The sequence below is a fragment of the Chrysemys picta genome, chromosome 1 (genome assembly GCF_011386835.1).
Source record: "Chrysemys picta bellii isolate R12L10 chromosome 1, ASM1138683v2, whole genome shotgun sequence".
Classification (NCBI taxonomy): Eukaryota; Metazoa; Chordata; order Testudines; family Emydidae; genus Chrysemys; species Chrysemys picta.
In genome coordinates, this window is record NC_088791.1 from 343,558,163 (window position 1) to 343,573,545 (window position 15,383).

At 48.4% G+C, this 15,383-nt stretch overlaps 1 protein-coding gene across 5 annotated transcripts in view; it reads right to left on the reverse strand.

Annotated features, from left to right (window-relative positions):
• Window positions 1-15,383, reverse strand: part of C2CD3 (C2 domain containing 3 centriole elongation regulator) — an 81,960-nt gene that overhangs the window by 23,545 nt on the left and 43,032 nt on the right. For all 5 annotated transcript variants that reach the window (XM_008172295.4, XM_042850676.2, XM_042850679.2 and 2 more), the window contains exons 25-26: window positions 10,796-10,934; window positions 9,071-9,135 (exon numbers count right to left, since the gene is read on the reverse strand). In XM_008172295.4, the coding sequence (XP_008170517.2) occupies window positions 9,071-9,135; window positions 10,796-10,934 (204 nt within the window). The remainder of the gene's footprint in view (window positions 1-9,070; window positions 9,136-10,795; window positions 10,935-15,383) is intronic.

Here is a 15,383-nt window from a genome sequence, read left to right on the forward strand (position 1 = left end):
GAGGAAGCAATGACGTGACTGGAGTGGTCAGGGAAGGAAGTGGACTTTTGGATAGAATGCAAGAGTCTGAGCACATAAGCAGGGTGGTCAGAAAGCAGGTTACAATAATCAAGAAAAAAGTGACCCAGGCCCAGACAAGTGGTTTTAGTGGTGGGGACAGTGAGGAAAGGGCAGACTACGGTGATGAGGAGTAATGGGACCTAGCAAGAAATCGGTTATAAAAGGAGAGGAGAAGAGAGATGCCAAGATTAAACCAAAGCTGTGAGCCTGGGAGACAGGAAGGTTAGTGGAGCTGGTGACAGTGATAGAGAAGGGAGGCAAAAATCAGGAATTCAGTTCTGGAGAGATTGATTTTGGGTTGGAGGAGGCACATCCAAGAGGAATAGTCAAAGAGGCATCTGGAGACTATAATAATTCTCTCCTTCTGTCTAGTTTAACATCATGTTAATTATTCTATTAAATATTTCCCTTATTCAAAATAGCAGCAGTGTTAAAGAAATTAAAATAGATACGGTAAAGGACCCAATGCACTAAGGATTATGTAAAAACTGCTATCGCACTTACAAACCCTTTCCCTGCCTGGCAGAAAGTCTAGGTAAGCCTCTAGCGTCTTGCAGATTTTGTCCAAAAGAAAGTCCAGCTTTCCTACTCCATCCCAGGTTTCACTCTCTGGTGGGCTAACAGTGTCTCACAGCATGCCACAGTTCCAAAACACCTATAAATGATTTGTTTACATAGAAGTGTATTAAGGCTGCATGTAACATAGATGGTTAGTGATATGGGAGTTGTAGGTCTGTGGATTTCTACTTCACTCCAGGTAGGAACAGTTGGAATGATGCTGTGGGACACCTCAGCAGACCACCGAGGAATCAGGGGGCTTCTAAAAACATAAGGAAATGAGTAGGGGTGCAGGCGTAAATATGAAATACCAAATAACTATACACTAACTTGAGCCCATTGAAATTATTTTTAAAACAGATGTACCAGAAGCCATTCAAGAGCTCTAATCATTAGTTAGAGACATGTTTAGACTTGAAAAAAAAAAATCACAAATGCATTTTAAAACCAGTTCTTCTCTCTTTCCCTTAGCTGCAAAAACTCACTGTTGCTATTGCAGTTGTTGATATTACCAGCCCTTAGATCAGTGTAAGAAGTGCCGTAACTTAAGGGCCTGAACTCACGCTTTGGCAGGTACAATGCCTTCATTTCACCTCTGTTATTACAAGAAGGGTTATTCACTTATGAACTGAGATACCAGAAAGGCTAGTGATGCAAGAGGCATGGATAACTTGAACAGTTGAAGGGAAAAGTAAATACATTTTGAAAAAACAGGGGAGTAACGGAAAACAAGAGAGTTGAAAAAAAACCTTTTAAGGCCAATTTGTGGAGCTCCATGACCCGCTTCTGGATCTAAGATTTCTTTTGGTTCTATTTACCAACTGATATTCCCTTTTCATTTTCAAAGCGCTTTTAAAATGCCTGTGTGTGATTGTTGTTACACTCTTACGTTTATTGCAATAACTTGTCTGTTCTCTCCTGCACATGTCAGCAGGTACAGGGACAAACAATCCTACCAGCAAACACAAAAGAGGACATTGTTTGGGTTATTCCAGCAGTTCAAGTTATTCTTTTGGGAAAAAAACTTTTAGCAGAAATTGTGTCAATGGCTAATGGAGGTTTTTTAACAATAGGACAAAAGTCTATCAGACTTATACACTTTTTGTGGACTCAAAATAAAAGTTTCTGTGGCAAAAATCAGCCAGCTAAACTTTAATACATTTTTAAAAATTAGTATTTTGAGTCAGCACTGGAGAGAAAAATAATAAAATACAGCTCTCCCCCCAACATCAGAGCATATTTTTTTTAACTTAAATTTGTTTTGTAGCAATTAAACATTGGAGGATCTAGTTTAACAATGACATGAGCAAACAGTAATCGGGACAATGAATACCTTTACCAATATAACAGCAAACAGGATGTGTGGATAAAGTGAATACCTACAGACTTAGGTATGTTGCCAGGCACAAGGCCTATGTCCAAATGCTTCCAGCTGTCTTGATAAATGCTAATATTGGCTATAAAAGACGGTTACTCACCGTTGTAACTGTTGTTCTTCGAGATGTGTTGCTCATATCCATTCCATTAGGTGTGTGCGCGCCGCGTGCACGATCGTCGGAAGATTTTTACCCTAGCAACACCGGCGGGTCGGCTGTGGAGCCCCCTAGAGTGGCGCCTTCATGGCGCTGAATATATACCCCAGCCGACCCGGCGCCCCCTCAGTTCCTTCTTGCCGGCTACTCCGACAGTGGGGACGGGGGGCGGGTTTGGAATGGATATGAGCAACACATCTCGAAGAACAACAGTTACAACGGTGAGTAACCGTCTTTTCTTCTTCGAGTGCTTGCTCATATCCATTCCATTAGGTGACTCCCAAGCCCAACTTAGGTGGTGGGGTCGGAGTGAGACATTGCTGTGTGCAAAACCGCTGATCCGAAGGCAGCATCGTCCCTGGACTGCTGCACTAGTGCATAGTGAGCTGTAAACGTGTGGACTGATGACCAAACCGCTGCTCTACAAATGTCCTGGATCGGAACTTGCGCCAGGAAAGCAGTCGAGGAAGCTTGGGCCCTCGTGGAGTGAGCGGTGAGGTGTGGTGCTGAGACACCTGCCAGGTCATAGCAAGTCCGGATGCAAGACGTAATCCATGAGGATAGGCGTTGTGAGGAGACCGGTGAACCTTTCATTCGGTCGGCCACTGCAACGAAGAGTTGCGTCGTCTTTCTAAAGTGCCTTGTGCGGTCAATATAGAAGGCCAGGGCCCTGCGTACGTCCAGAGAATGCAAACGTTGATCCTGGCGAGTGGCATGTGGTTTAGGATGAAAGACCGGGAGAAATATATCCTGGTTGATATGAAAAGGAGAAACCACCTTAGGGAGAAAGGCAGGATGTGGGCGGAGCTGCACTTTATCCTTATGGAAAACTGTGTAAGGGGGCTCGGATGTAAGCGCCCTGAGTTCAGAAACGCGCCTTGCTGAGGTGATGGCTACGAGGAAGGCTGTCTTCCAGGATAGGTACAGAAGTGAACAGGTGGCCAGTGGCTCGAATGGAGGACCTGTGAGCTTGGAGAGAACCAGGTTGAGGTCCCACGTCGGAACGGGCTGACGTTGTTGTGGGTACATCCGGTCTAAGCCCTTGAGGAATCTAACGACCATCGGGTTAGAGAATACCGAAGACGCGAGTTCCCCTGGGTGAAAGGCCGATATAGCGGCCAGGTGAACTCTAATTGAAGATATCGCCAACCCTTGCTGTTTTAGGGAGAGGAGATATTCCAATATGAGAGGAATAGGTGCCTGTAACGGGGACGTGGCTCGTTGTTCGCACCAACAGGAGAACCGCTTCCACTTGGCCAAGTATGTGGTCCGTGTTGAGGGCTTCCTACTGCTCAGCAGAATCTGTTGGACAGAGTGCGAGCACTGCTGCTCTGCCTGGGTGAACCATGGAGCAGCCACGCCGTGAGGTGGAGTGATTGCAGGTCGGGGTGACGCAGGCGGCCGTGGTCCTGAGAGATGAGATCCGGGCATAATGGAAGCGGGATCGGTGTCCGAACCGAGAGCTCCAACAGCGTGGTGTACCAATGTTGTCTCGGCCACGCTGGGGCGATCAGAATCACCTGTGCCTGGTCTCTGCGCAATTTGAGCAGTACCTTGTGGACCAGAGGAAACGGAGGGAAGGCATAAAACAGGTGGTCTTTCCAGGGAAGGAGAAACGCATCCGAGAGGGAGCCCGGAGCTCGACCTTGCAGGGAGCAGAACACGTGGCACTTCCTGTTGTCTCGAGATGCAAACAGGTCTATCTGGGGAAACCCCCACTTCTGGAAAACGGAATGTATGATGTCCGGACGGATAGACCACTCGTGTGTTTGAAAGGACCTGCTGAGTCGGTCCGCCAGAGTGTTCTGGACTCCAGGGAGGAACGATGCCGTGAGATGGATCGAGTGGGCGATGCAGAAGTCCCACAGGCGAATGGCCTCTTGGCATAGAATTGACGAACGTGCTCCTCCTTGCTTGTTGATGTAAAACATGGCCGTGGTGTTGTCGATGAGAACTAGCACACAGCGGCCACGTAGGAGGTTGAGAAATGCCTGGCACGCCAGGCGCACCGCCATCAGTTCCCGAACATTGATGTGCAGGGCTAGCTGAGGTGCAGTCCACAGGCCCTGGGTATGGTGTTCGTTGAGATGGGCGCCCCAACCCAGAGATGAAGCGTCTGTGACCAGGTGCAGAGAGGGTTGTGGGGCGTGAAACGGCATCCCTTCGCAAACCACATTGCGATCTAGCCACCAGGTGAGGGAGGTCAGGACCGAGTTCGGGACCGTGACCAGCATGTTCAGGCTGTCCCGATGTGGGCGGTATATTGATGACACCCAGGTCTGGAGTGGGCGAAGCCGAAGTCTGGCATGCCTGGTTACGTACGTGCAGGAAGCCATGTGACCCAGCAGGGTAAGGCACGACCTCACCGTGGTAGTTGGGAAGGCCTTGAGCCCTTGAATGAGGCTCGTGATGGTGCAAAAGCGGTTGACTGGCAGGATGGCTTGTGCACGCCTGGAGTCTAGAACTGCGCCGATGAATTCTATTCTCTGGGTAGGTTCTAGAGTGGATTTGTCCTTGTTGAGTAGGATGCCCAACTTGTTGAATGTGTGCACTATTATGTGGACGTGAGCTCGAACTTGCTCTTTGGTGCGACCGCGTACCAGCCAGTCGTCTAGGTACGGGAACACCTGTATCCCTTGCCGACGAAGGTACGCTGCCACGACAGCCATACATTTCGTGAATACCCTTGGGGCCGAGGACAGGCCGAAGGGAAGGACTGCAAATTGGTAGTGCACCTTGCTTACCATGAACCGCAGGAAGCGTCTGTGAGGCGGGTAAATTGCGATGTGAAAGTATGCATCTTTCATGTCGAGGGCGGCGAACCAGTCTCCAGGATCGAGGGAAGGGATAATGGTCCCCAAAGAGACCATGCGGAACTTCAACTTTACTACGAATTTGTTGAGTCCGCGCAAGTCCAAGATGGGTCGCAGACCTCCTTTGGACTTGGGAATGAGGAAGTAACGGGAATAGAATCCCCTGCCCCTTAACTCCACTGGAACCTCCTCTATGGCCCCCATAGCAAGGAGCGTGGAAACTTCCTGTATAAGAAGTTGCTCGTGAGAAGGGTCCCTGAAGAGGGACGGGGAAGGGGGGGAGGAGGGGGGGATTGAAGAAAACTGGATAGCATATCCCCTGTCCACCGTGCGAAGGACCCAACGGTCCGAAGTTATAAGGGACCAGGCACGGTGGAAATGGGAAAGGCGATCCCGAAAGGATGGGGCTGGATCCTGTGGGATGACTGGGGCGCCGTCCTCGACCGCACCTTCAAAAGTTCTGCCTGGGGCCTGAAGGTGGTCCAGGTGGCCCCTGGTTCTGACCAGGTTGAGGGCCGGTCCACCTTCTTCTACCACCTCGCCCTCGCCTCCGGGTCGAGTCCTGTCTCTGACGAGGCGGGGGGGGGTAGAAGCGCTGAGGCTGCGGTCTAAATGGCCTGCGCTGAGGGCCCACAACATGCATCCCCAAGGAACGCATGATCGTCCTGGAGTCCTTGAGGCTCTGCAGGCGAGAGTCCGTCTTTCCTGAAAACAGCCCTTGTCCTTCAAAGGGCAGATCCTGCAGGGTTTGCTGCAGTTCCTGAGGCAGACCCGAAACCTGGAGCCAGGAGATCCTCCGCATAGCGATACCTGAGGCCATGGTTCTCGCAGCAGAGTCCGCTATGTCTAAGGAGGCCTGTAAGGAGGTCCGAGCCACCTTCTTACCCTCCTCCACCAGGGCTCCAAACTCCTCCCTGGACTCTTGGGGAACCAACTCCTTGAACTTCCCCATAGAGTTCCAGGAGTTAAAGCTATAGCGGCTCAAGAGCGCCTGTTGATTAGCCGCTCTAAGTTGCAGCCCTCCGGCTGAGTAAACTTTACGGCCGAATAAATCGAGGCACTTAGCCTCCTTCGATTTGGGCGCTGCGGCCTGCTGACCGTGGCGCTCCCTTGCGTTCACTGATGCCACCACCAGTGAACACGGCTGGGGGTGGGTATACAAGTACCCGTAGTCTTTAGACGGGACAAAGTATTTCCTTTCCACCCCTCTCGCTGTGGGTGGGATAGAGGCAGGAGTCTGCCATATCGTAGATACATTGGCTTGTATCGTGCGGATCAGGGGTAACGCCACCCTCGATGGGGCATCCGCTCCGAGGATATTCACGATAGGGTCGTGCACCTCCACTATCTCCTCCGCCTGCAGGTCCATATTACGGGCCATCCGACGCAGAAGATCTTGGTGAGCCCGAAGATCTATTGGAGGTGGACCTGTGCACGATGTGCCCGCCACTGCCTCATCCGGAGAGGAAGAGGAAGATGCCTCCGGTGGAACAGGATCCAAGGGAGGGTCCTGGTCTCCCTGCTCCTGGGCCGGAGCATCACCTGCGCTTGAGTCCAGGGCGTCAGGTGGTGCGGACACGGAAGCCTCCATGCCCCCTGGCGGAGGCCGAGAGATGGTGGACTCCGGGGCCCTTCTAACAGAGTGACCGGAGCGAGAGGTCGAAGCAACTGGAGCCCCTTGCGCCTGATGGTACGCCCACGGGGTCCAAAACGACCAGTGAGATGGGCCATGAGAATGGTCCTCTGTTATGTTCTGCCAATGGCCCAAGTCCTGTTCCTCGGCTTGCCCCTGAGGGGGGTATGCCGATCTCGAGAGGTCCTCCGAGGAGCGAGACCCCGATCTCGATGGCCATGGCGGTGCCGAGAGCGTCGAGACGATTCCCGTGGGCTGCGGTGCCGCACGGTGCCGGTCTGGAGATGATCTATCTCCACGCGGTGCCGGCGATCGGTGCCGGGACCGCGACCGGTGCCGATGACCTCGTCGGTGCCGGGAGTCGGATCTGGACCTCGACGAGGACCTGGAGTATGCCCGGTACCGGGAGCGGCCTCTCGACGTCGAGCGGCGACCGTAGCGGTGCCGAGAACTACGTCTCGACGTTGATCGGTGCCGACGATCATAGCGGTGCCGAGACGTAGAGCGGTGCCGCGAAGAAGATCTTGGCCGCGAGTACGACCGGTGCCGAGGCGATATTCGGTGCCGGGACTGCGAGCGGCGTGGGGACCTGCTTCGGGACCTGGATCGGTGCCGAGGTTCCAGCCCTTGTGATGGAGGGCGCATCAAGGCAGGTTTCCCCCTCGACTGGACCGGGCGAGGCAACGGTGCCGTCGGTGCCGGTGGTTGAGGCGGTGCCGGCTCCGTGAGAGCTATTAAGTCTCTCGCCGCCGCGAAGGTCTCTGGCGTCGACGGGAGGCACTGTATCACCACCGGCCTCGGTGGAGACGCCGTCTGCACCGGACTCAACGGCCTCGGCGCCGGAGTCGACGGTGCTGGAGGCACCTGTTTCCGGTGCTCCACCGGCGTACGCGGCTCTACCCCCGGCACTGGGGGAGCCAGCGTCTTCGGCACGGAGGTCCCCGTCTTATGGGCTTTCTTATGCCCTGGGGATAATGACCGGCGCCGAGGCACTTGCTGTGCTTGCGGTGCCGACGAGGTCCGGTGCCGGGAAGGCTCATCTGACGCCACTCGCGTGGTCGTCATGGCCGGTGCCGCCGGGGCACTGCGCACCGAGGCGCTAGGTGCCGGGGCCTGACTTGTAGATGGAGCGTCCGGACTAAGTGCCGCCTCCATCAGGAGTTGCCGGAGCCGAAAGTCCCGCTCCTTCTTGGTCCTTGGTCTGAAGGCCTTACAGATCTTGCACTTATCTGTTTGATGGGACTCTCCCAGGCACTTCAGACAGGAGTCGTGCGGGTCGCTCGTGGGCATAGGCTTAGCGCAGGAGGCGCACAGCTTGAAGCCGGGAGCGTTGGGCATGAGCCCGGCCCCGCGGCCGGGGGAGAAAGGGGGAGACGACCCCCTTAATCCCCTGAACTATTATAACAACTAGACAACTCTTAAAACTATTGAACTATTTAACTATAAACTATAACTATAACTGCGAATAATGAACTAAGCTAGGGAGAGTGGAGAACAGCTAAGCAGCGCTCCACAGTTCCAACGACCGTCAGGGGCGGTAAGAAGGAACTGAGGGGGCGCCGGGTCGGCTGGGGTATATATTCAGCGCCATGAAGGCGCCACTCTAGGGGGCTCCACAGCCGACCCGCCGGTGTTGCTAGGGTAAAAATCTTCCGACGATCGTGCACGCGGCGCGCACACACCTAATGGAATGGATATGAGCAAGCACTCGAAGAAGAACTTCATTTTTTAAAGTCTGTTCATGCTGCTATAAAAGTACTTGGTTACATTTTGGTAATAACGGGCAAAGGAGTCCAGCCCTGAGTAGCTGTGGCAGAGGATCAAAGTAGTTTACCTTCTGACAGAGCTGTAATCTTTACCTGTAAATCAGATTCTATTTTAAATACTGCCTGTAAGAAGTAAACCAGGGGAATCACACAAACATCTCCTGTTAGAATTGCTTGGACTTGTAAGGATTTGTGGGCTGCTGGGTTACAGGCTCTCAGGCTGACGAGATGAGCCTGGTACATATGGGAGCTGGTAAGAACCTGGCCTTACATGCTTTCCTAAGGATTAGGGGAAGGTCCACAAAAAAGCCTAAAAATGAGGCTCTGGAGAGAAATGGGACTGAGGCCATAAATTAGCAGGATGATACCTGCCTCTGCTGAAAGCAGGAGACACTGGAGTTCGTAAGCCATTGCAGAACACTCTTCAGCTAACTCTGGAAGGAACAAATAAAAGGAAAAAAATAATAATCCATCTCCCCTCCCCAGGAAAATCTGACTTCTAAAATCCTGTCAATTTAAATTAGGTGAGAAGCAAGGTTTGAAACCTAAATTTAACTAAAACTAGCTAAAAGCTTCTCACAGTTGGAGGAACTTTGGCAAACCAGGAAATGAATGGGACTGCTTAGCCAGTATAGCCCTCTAGGAGACCAATTACCCACTGCGTGCACTGCACCAGGGGCTTCTCTGCATTGCACCATGGTGGTTTACCTGCTTTATGCCATACTTTGAAGACCAGGGTTTGCTGTGGATCCAACAGAAGTTCTTTGGATAGTCTATTAAGAATAAAATCATCATAATCTGTTAGGCAGAACAATAAAATTTGTCTGAAGCTAGCATGGCAAAGTGTCTCTGGAATTTCAATAACATTTTGTCTACCTTATCTAAAGTATTCTCTGAATAATGGGGGAAAAACCCAGTGTAGGTCCTTAAAAATGTACATAATTACTGCTACATGGGCTTGTTTTCTGCTTACCCAAGGAGTACGTTTTTTTTTTCTTGTTCTAAAATATTTTTCAATTAGGATAGTGAAAACAGCAGGGGGAAAAAAGAGATAACTGTGAAAATACTATCAAGCACTATAGTAGCAAACTTTTAATAAAGATTAAGATGGCCACCTGAAACACTGTAACCTAATTTCTGAAAAAACACCTCCCCAAAATAGTGATGAGACAAAATCCCTTACTTCCCCCAAAGCGTTTTCAGGTCACTTGTCATATTTCTAGTATTCAAGACTGGCTCTGAGCACAAATAACCTTAGAGAATAAAACTTGTAACTGCAGCTATCAATGTCTGAATGATTGGTCTCTGCATTATAAAAACAACTGTCTAGCTGGCAAACCTGTCTCTGTGCAGTCACTGGAATAATTTCCACACAGTCTATGACTGACAAGTTAGTGCCTAACATGCTAAATACAGTTTATTTATTGAGAGACAATGTGGGAGAGGTAACATCTTTTATTGGACCAACATCTGTTGGTGAAAGAGATGAGTTTATCCAGAGAGCTCTGTGTAAGCACCAAAGCTTGTCTCTCTCCCTAACAGACGTTGGTCCAATAGAAGTTATTACCTCACCCACCTTCTCTCTGTAATATTTTGGGATCAACACGGTTACAACAACACTGCGTACAACAATGGAAGATATTTTATTTACAGATTCATGGTGGTTGGTCTCTTTTAGTTTAGAAAATCCTAATGGCAACTGCTTCAGGTTTAATTCAAACCCCTGACTTCAAAACTTTGCAGAAACCATGAGATCCCCACCACAGATGTACTAGTGTACGTTATTTATTAATTGTATGGTGGCCTAAGAACCACAGCCATGGACCAGTACCCCATTGTTCTAGGCATTGTACAAACTTAATAAAAAGACATTGAAGTGCTACGAAAGTGCAAAGAACTTCTCTAACATTAATGAATTAATCCTCACAACAGCCCTGTGAGGCAGAAAAATGTTATCAGCTCCATTTTACAGGTGGGGAAACTGAAGCACAGAGATGTTAAATGTCTCGCCTAATATCACACGAGAAGTCTATGGTACAGTCAGAAATACAATACGGGTCTGACTCCTGGTCCTGTGTTTTAGCCCAGACCATATCTTCCCTCGTACAACTCAATCCAGACATTCTAGGCCCTAGAGCTACTGTAAGATATGCAAACATGGATTTTCAGCTGCAACAAGCTTAGCAAGGCTCCTACGGCTTTGGCCAGAGAAAGCCTCTCTCTGTTTACTTGGTTAAAGCTGCTGCTTCTCGAACACAAGGGGACTTGCATAGAACTGTGAATGGTGATAAAATAACGTGTAGGAATCATAACAGGGCAGGTCCAGTTACTGGAGGACCACTTTGCTAAGTGCATCTATGCATTCAATGTCTGGCCACTAGCTGCCAGACACCATGGCTCTGAAAGTGTCTGCCTCTGAAAGGCATTACATACCTTGTTTGCTGCTGAAAGTCCCAAACTGGCGAGTCAGTGTTTTCTATTATTGCAGTGGCTATTGGAGCATCTGCATCAGCAACTGCAAATGTCACATAGCTACTGGGTGCTGTCACTCCACGTTCGGTGAGAGGACTCCCTAAAATATAGTGAATTGTGGTTAGAATAAGGCAGCTGATTAATCATTTCATTCAAAAATTAAGTATCGTGTTACCAGCAGAACAAACCTATTAGCTACAGATAATAATGGTTGCACCATGTGACAAAGATTCAAAACTGTGCATCATGGCAAAGGCCAGCTCAACCTAACCGCTGGTGGTTTCCTTAGGGTAGCAGAGCTAGCCCAGGATGTTGCTGACATTCACTAGCTCCAGTCAGGATATGAGTGGAGTGCAAAATACTATTGTGTACCTTTACTGTGAAAGTGACTCTAAAAAGGACACCAGGGGTTCTGTGATTGTTGATTACAGATAAAAATTTGCCAAGGTGGTTTTTTGTTTGTTTTTAATAAATACTAATCAGCCTTGCAAATGCATCCCAGGATCCAAAAGTCAAACTGGGTTATTTCTGGCTCATCTCACCAGTAACCAGTATTAAAAATTCCTCCTGACAAATTCTGCCTTCAGTTACACCCGAGCAACACCATTCTCATCAATGGGGTTTTGTAGGTATAACTCGGGGCAGAACTGGTCACATAGTTAGAAATTAATTAGCAATGTTGTGGATAATGCACAACCCAAAATAGAACCCAGCTCACTCCCCCAGATCTGGAATAGATCCAGAGAAGGGCTACCAGGATGATCAGAGGAATGGAGACTATTGTACGAAAGGAGACTTAAGGAGCTTGTCTTGTTTAGCCTGACCAAATGAAGGCTGAGAGGAGACATGATTGCTTTCTATAAATACATCAGAGGGATAAATACCAGGGAGGGAGAGGAGTTATTTAAATTAAGTTAAGCGCCAATGTTGGCACAAGAACAAATGGATATAAACTGTCCACTGATAAGTTTAGGCTTTAAATTAGATGAAGTTTTCTACCCATTAGAGGAGTGAAGATTGGAACAGCCTTCCAAGGGAGTAGTGGGGTCAAAAAACCTAACTTGTTTTAAGACTGAGATGGATAAGTTTATGGAGGAGATGGCACAAAGAGATTGACAACAACTGCATATGGCCCATTCATGATTGCTGTTTGCAAATATCTCCAGTGGACTGAGGGGGAGGGCTGTGACTACAGAGAATTCTTTCCCAGGTGTCTGGCTAGTGGGTCTTGCATATGCTCAGGGTCTAACTGAGCACCATATTTAGGTTCAGGAAGAAACTTTCCCCCAGGTCAGACTGGCAGAGTCCCTGGGGAGGTTTTCGCCTTCCTGTGCAGCGTGTGGCATGGGTCACTTGCTGGTTTGAACTAGAGTAAATGGTGGATTCTCTGTAACTTGAAGTCTTTAAATCAAGATCTGAGGACTTCAGTAACTCAGCCAGAAGTTGTGGGGTCCTATTGCAGGAGTGGGTGGGCGAGGTTTGTGGCCTGCAGTGTATCGGAGGTCAGACTAGATGATCATGATGGTCCCTCCTGGCCTTAAAGTCTATGAGATTTGTGTTGGCTCTGCAGGGCCCTTAGACTGATTGGTGACTGAATACGTTCCTGTACCAAGCACATCTATTTAGAACCATTACAACACAGGAACCCATCTCCTGTCAGGCTTGAAATAAGGAAATATGCACCACCTAACAGACAAATGCAAGGTGCCAAAGATGTCCAAGGATGAGTACTTTTTTTATGTAATGTCTCACAAACATAACAGGTTCAGAACATTCCTGTAACCCCATGTATAGATAAAGAACTGAGGCAGAGAGAGAAAAATAAGCTCTGTCTACACTTCACTCGCCCCCAAAAGAAACCTCCCCCCACTTCTACCACCAGTCAGCTCCCATGGCAGCAATACGTGGGACTTCTTGACATAGTAAGGTGCTGGAAGACTCTGGGTTTTTTGCCATAGTGTCATCTAGACATTCTCTGAGCAGGGATGAACACGGTGGTTAGAGCACTGGGGGCCACTGGCACCCCACCTGCACTTGTTGTCCCACTGGTACTCCTATCACTGGTGGAGCTGCATCAGTGGGAAATTTTAGGAGGGAAAAAGTCTAGTGCATACAAGGCCTAAGTCAGTGGTTCTCAAACCTTTGTATTGGTGACCCCTTTCATACAGCAAGCCTCTGAGTGTAACCCCCTCATAAATTAAAAACACTTTTTTTAATATTTAACACCATTATAAATGCTGGAGGCAAAGCGGGGCTTGGGGGTGGAGGCTGACAGCTCGTGACCCCCCATGTAATAACCTCTTGACCCCCAGTTTGAGAACCTCTGGCCTAAGTGATTTGCTCAAGAGGAAACAGTCCATCCCACAGCAAAGAACAACTGATCTACTGAGTCCCAGTCCCATTTTCTTAACCACAAGGCCATAGATAATGGGCTCTGACTGGCCTTCCCCGAAGTGGTTGTAAAACCGGATTCTAAAAGCTTTAGGAAACACTGTTTTTAATGCAAGTGCAGACAGGAGCTTAACAACATAAAGCTGAGCTACCACAGACACCATACATTTTGCAATGTAGAGGTGAAAGCTTTGCAAGGCTTTTGTTACAAGCAGATTATTATGAATTGCATAAAAACAGTTCAGGACGGGAAACACAAACACTCCCCCCCAATTTTTTGTTTTCTAAAAACCTGGGAGAAGTCTTGTGAGAAACAAGATAAAGTAATCAGTTAATTGGTTTGACCTAGTTTGGCTCCTCTGGCAAACAATGTGCATTCACAGTAACACAAGGTCATATCCAGGAATCTGGACACTTTCCAAAAACTAGAAGACATGGAATATAAAGTACCTAGGAAAGCATTGGGGGCTATACATTCTCTGGTCATCTCTACTGAATTATATTGGAAAAATGAGATGCTAAGAGTCTGGCCTGATTTGTGCCCTTTGGGAGGGTCCTTCAACAGAGAATTCCCACCCCTCAATTTTCTCTCTCCTTTGCAACTCTTCTTCTTCGGTGGTGTGAACACTAGCAAGCTTTGCAGCTATAATTCACTATGCTGCAGTTCTAACCGTGGTAGAAGCTATAGTAGAAAGAGAATTTTGGTATTTTTACCACTGTGCTGTCTAATTGCCAGTGGAGCTGTTCCAGTGATGAATTACAGCTACACAATTTGCTAGTAGGTGAGGCTTTAGTCAAGGAGGTGGGGTGGAAAGGACTCTCTTTGGAACCAAATACCACTCCTCTATCAGCCAGAGAGGTTGCTATTGATCGCTTCCCCCTCTCTGCCTTCAGGGGACCGAGCATGCTGCCTTTGTACTATTGAAAGACCCTTCTGCCCAATAAGGGAGTGGCCAAACTCATAATTTAAACCAGGGTATTGTCTGAGATCATACAGAGCACTGAACATCAGACGGGTCCAAATTAATATTTTGTTCTCCCCCTCAATATTGAGATTTCTTTTGTCTTTGGCAATTTTGTCTCCCCAGGTCCATCTGGTGCTTCCTAAACTCAGTCAATGCCTTTGTAGATAATTTGTTCCCTTCTTCTTGCACACAGATCGCTATTTAAGAAATTCCTACAATTTGCTGTGACAACAGCAAACAAAATTGTGCTTTTTTTCCTGGAGATGACCTGGACGTAGTATTTATCAGAGGGCTCATTTTCAGGGCATTCACATATTAATAGACTTTAGAAATGAGTTCCACATCAACACTAGAAGCCAACATTTTCCTTCCTTAGAGGTTTTTAGAGGTTTTTAAGGTCAGGCTTGACAAAGCCCTGGCTGGGATGATTTAGTTGGGAATTGGTCCTGCTTTGAGCAGGGGATTGGACTAGATGACCTCCTGAGGTCCCTTCCAACTCTGATATTCTATGATTCTAACATCTTTCCATAGATGGCAGAGCCCATAACAGGGACATGTCCTAGTATGCTACCAGAGTGCCTCCGTGGGCTGCACTCCATATCAAAAAATAAGGGTGGTTTAAGCAGCCTGCTGCATTTTACACAAATTAGATGCAGCACTTGGGCTCCTGGCAAGTTCAGCAGGAAAAAATATATTCAACTTTTCTTCCAGTGAACTGAACTGAACCCCTTGCCACAGGATTTCCAATGAAGGATCAGGAAGAAGGCAGTGTGAGAAGCATCTCATTAGGATCCACTGACTATCATGGTAACAACAAGGTAAGCAGCTACTGCACTATACCGCTGATTTTAAATCACTTTAATGTAGGAGAATGCTGCTGCATCTACCAAAATGGCCGTTTCACACTTTGTGTTAACAGCCACATAAACCGTCTGTAATCCTGCTTGCCTGAAGATTCCTGCCTGTGAATTCTATCGGGGAATGGAATTTCTTCCTCCACACACAAGAAGCATTTCAGAGTTCAGTCTGCTTTTCTTACAAACGTACAAAGAGCTTAAAACTTAAATGGGCACCACAAATTTTGCTATCCTGGGCAGGATTGTGGATGGGGCAGCTCAGATATTGCCTGTGGATAATACACATACGCTTAGAGAAGCTGGCAAACCTGTCTGTAACAGATGAGTAGCCAGCTG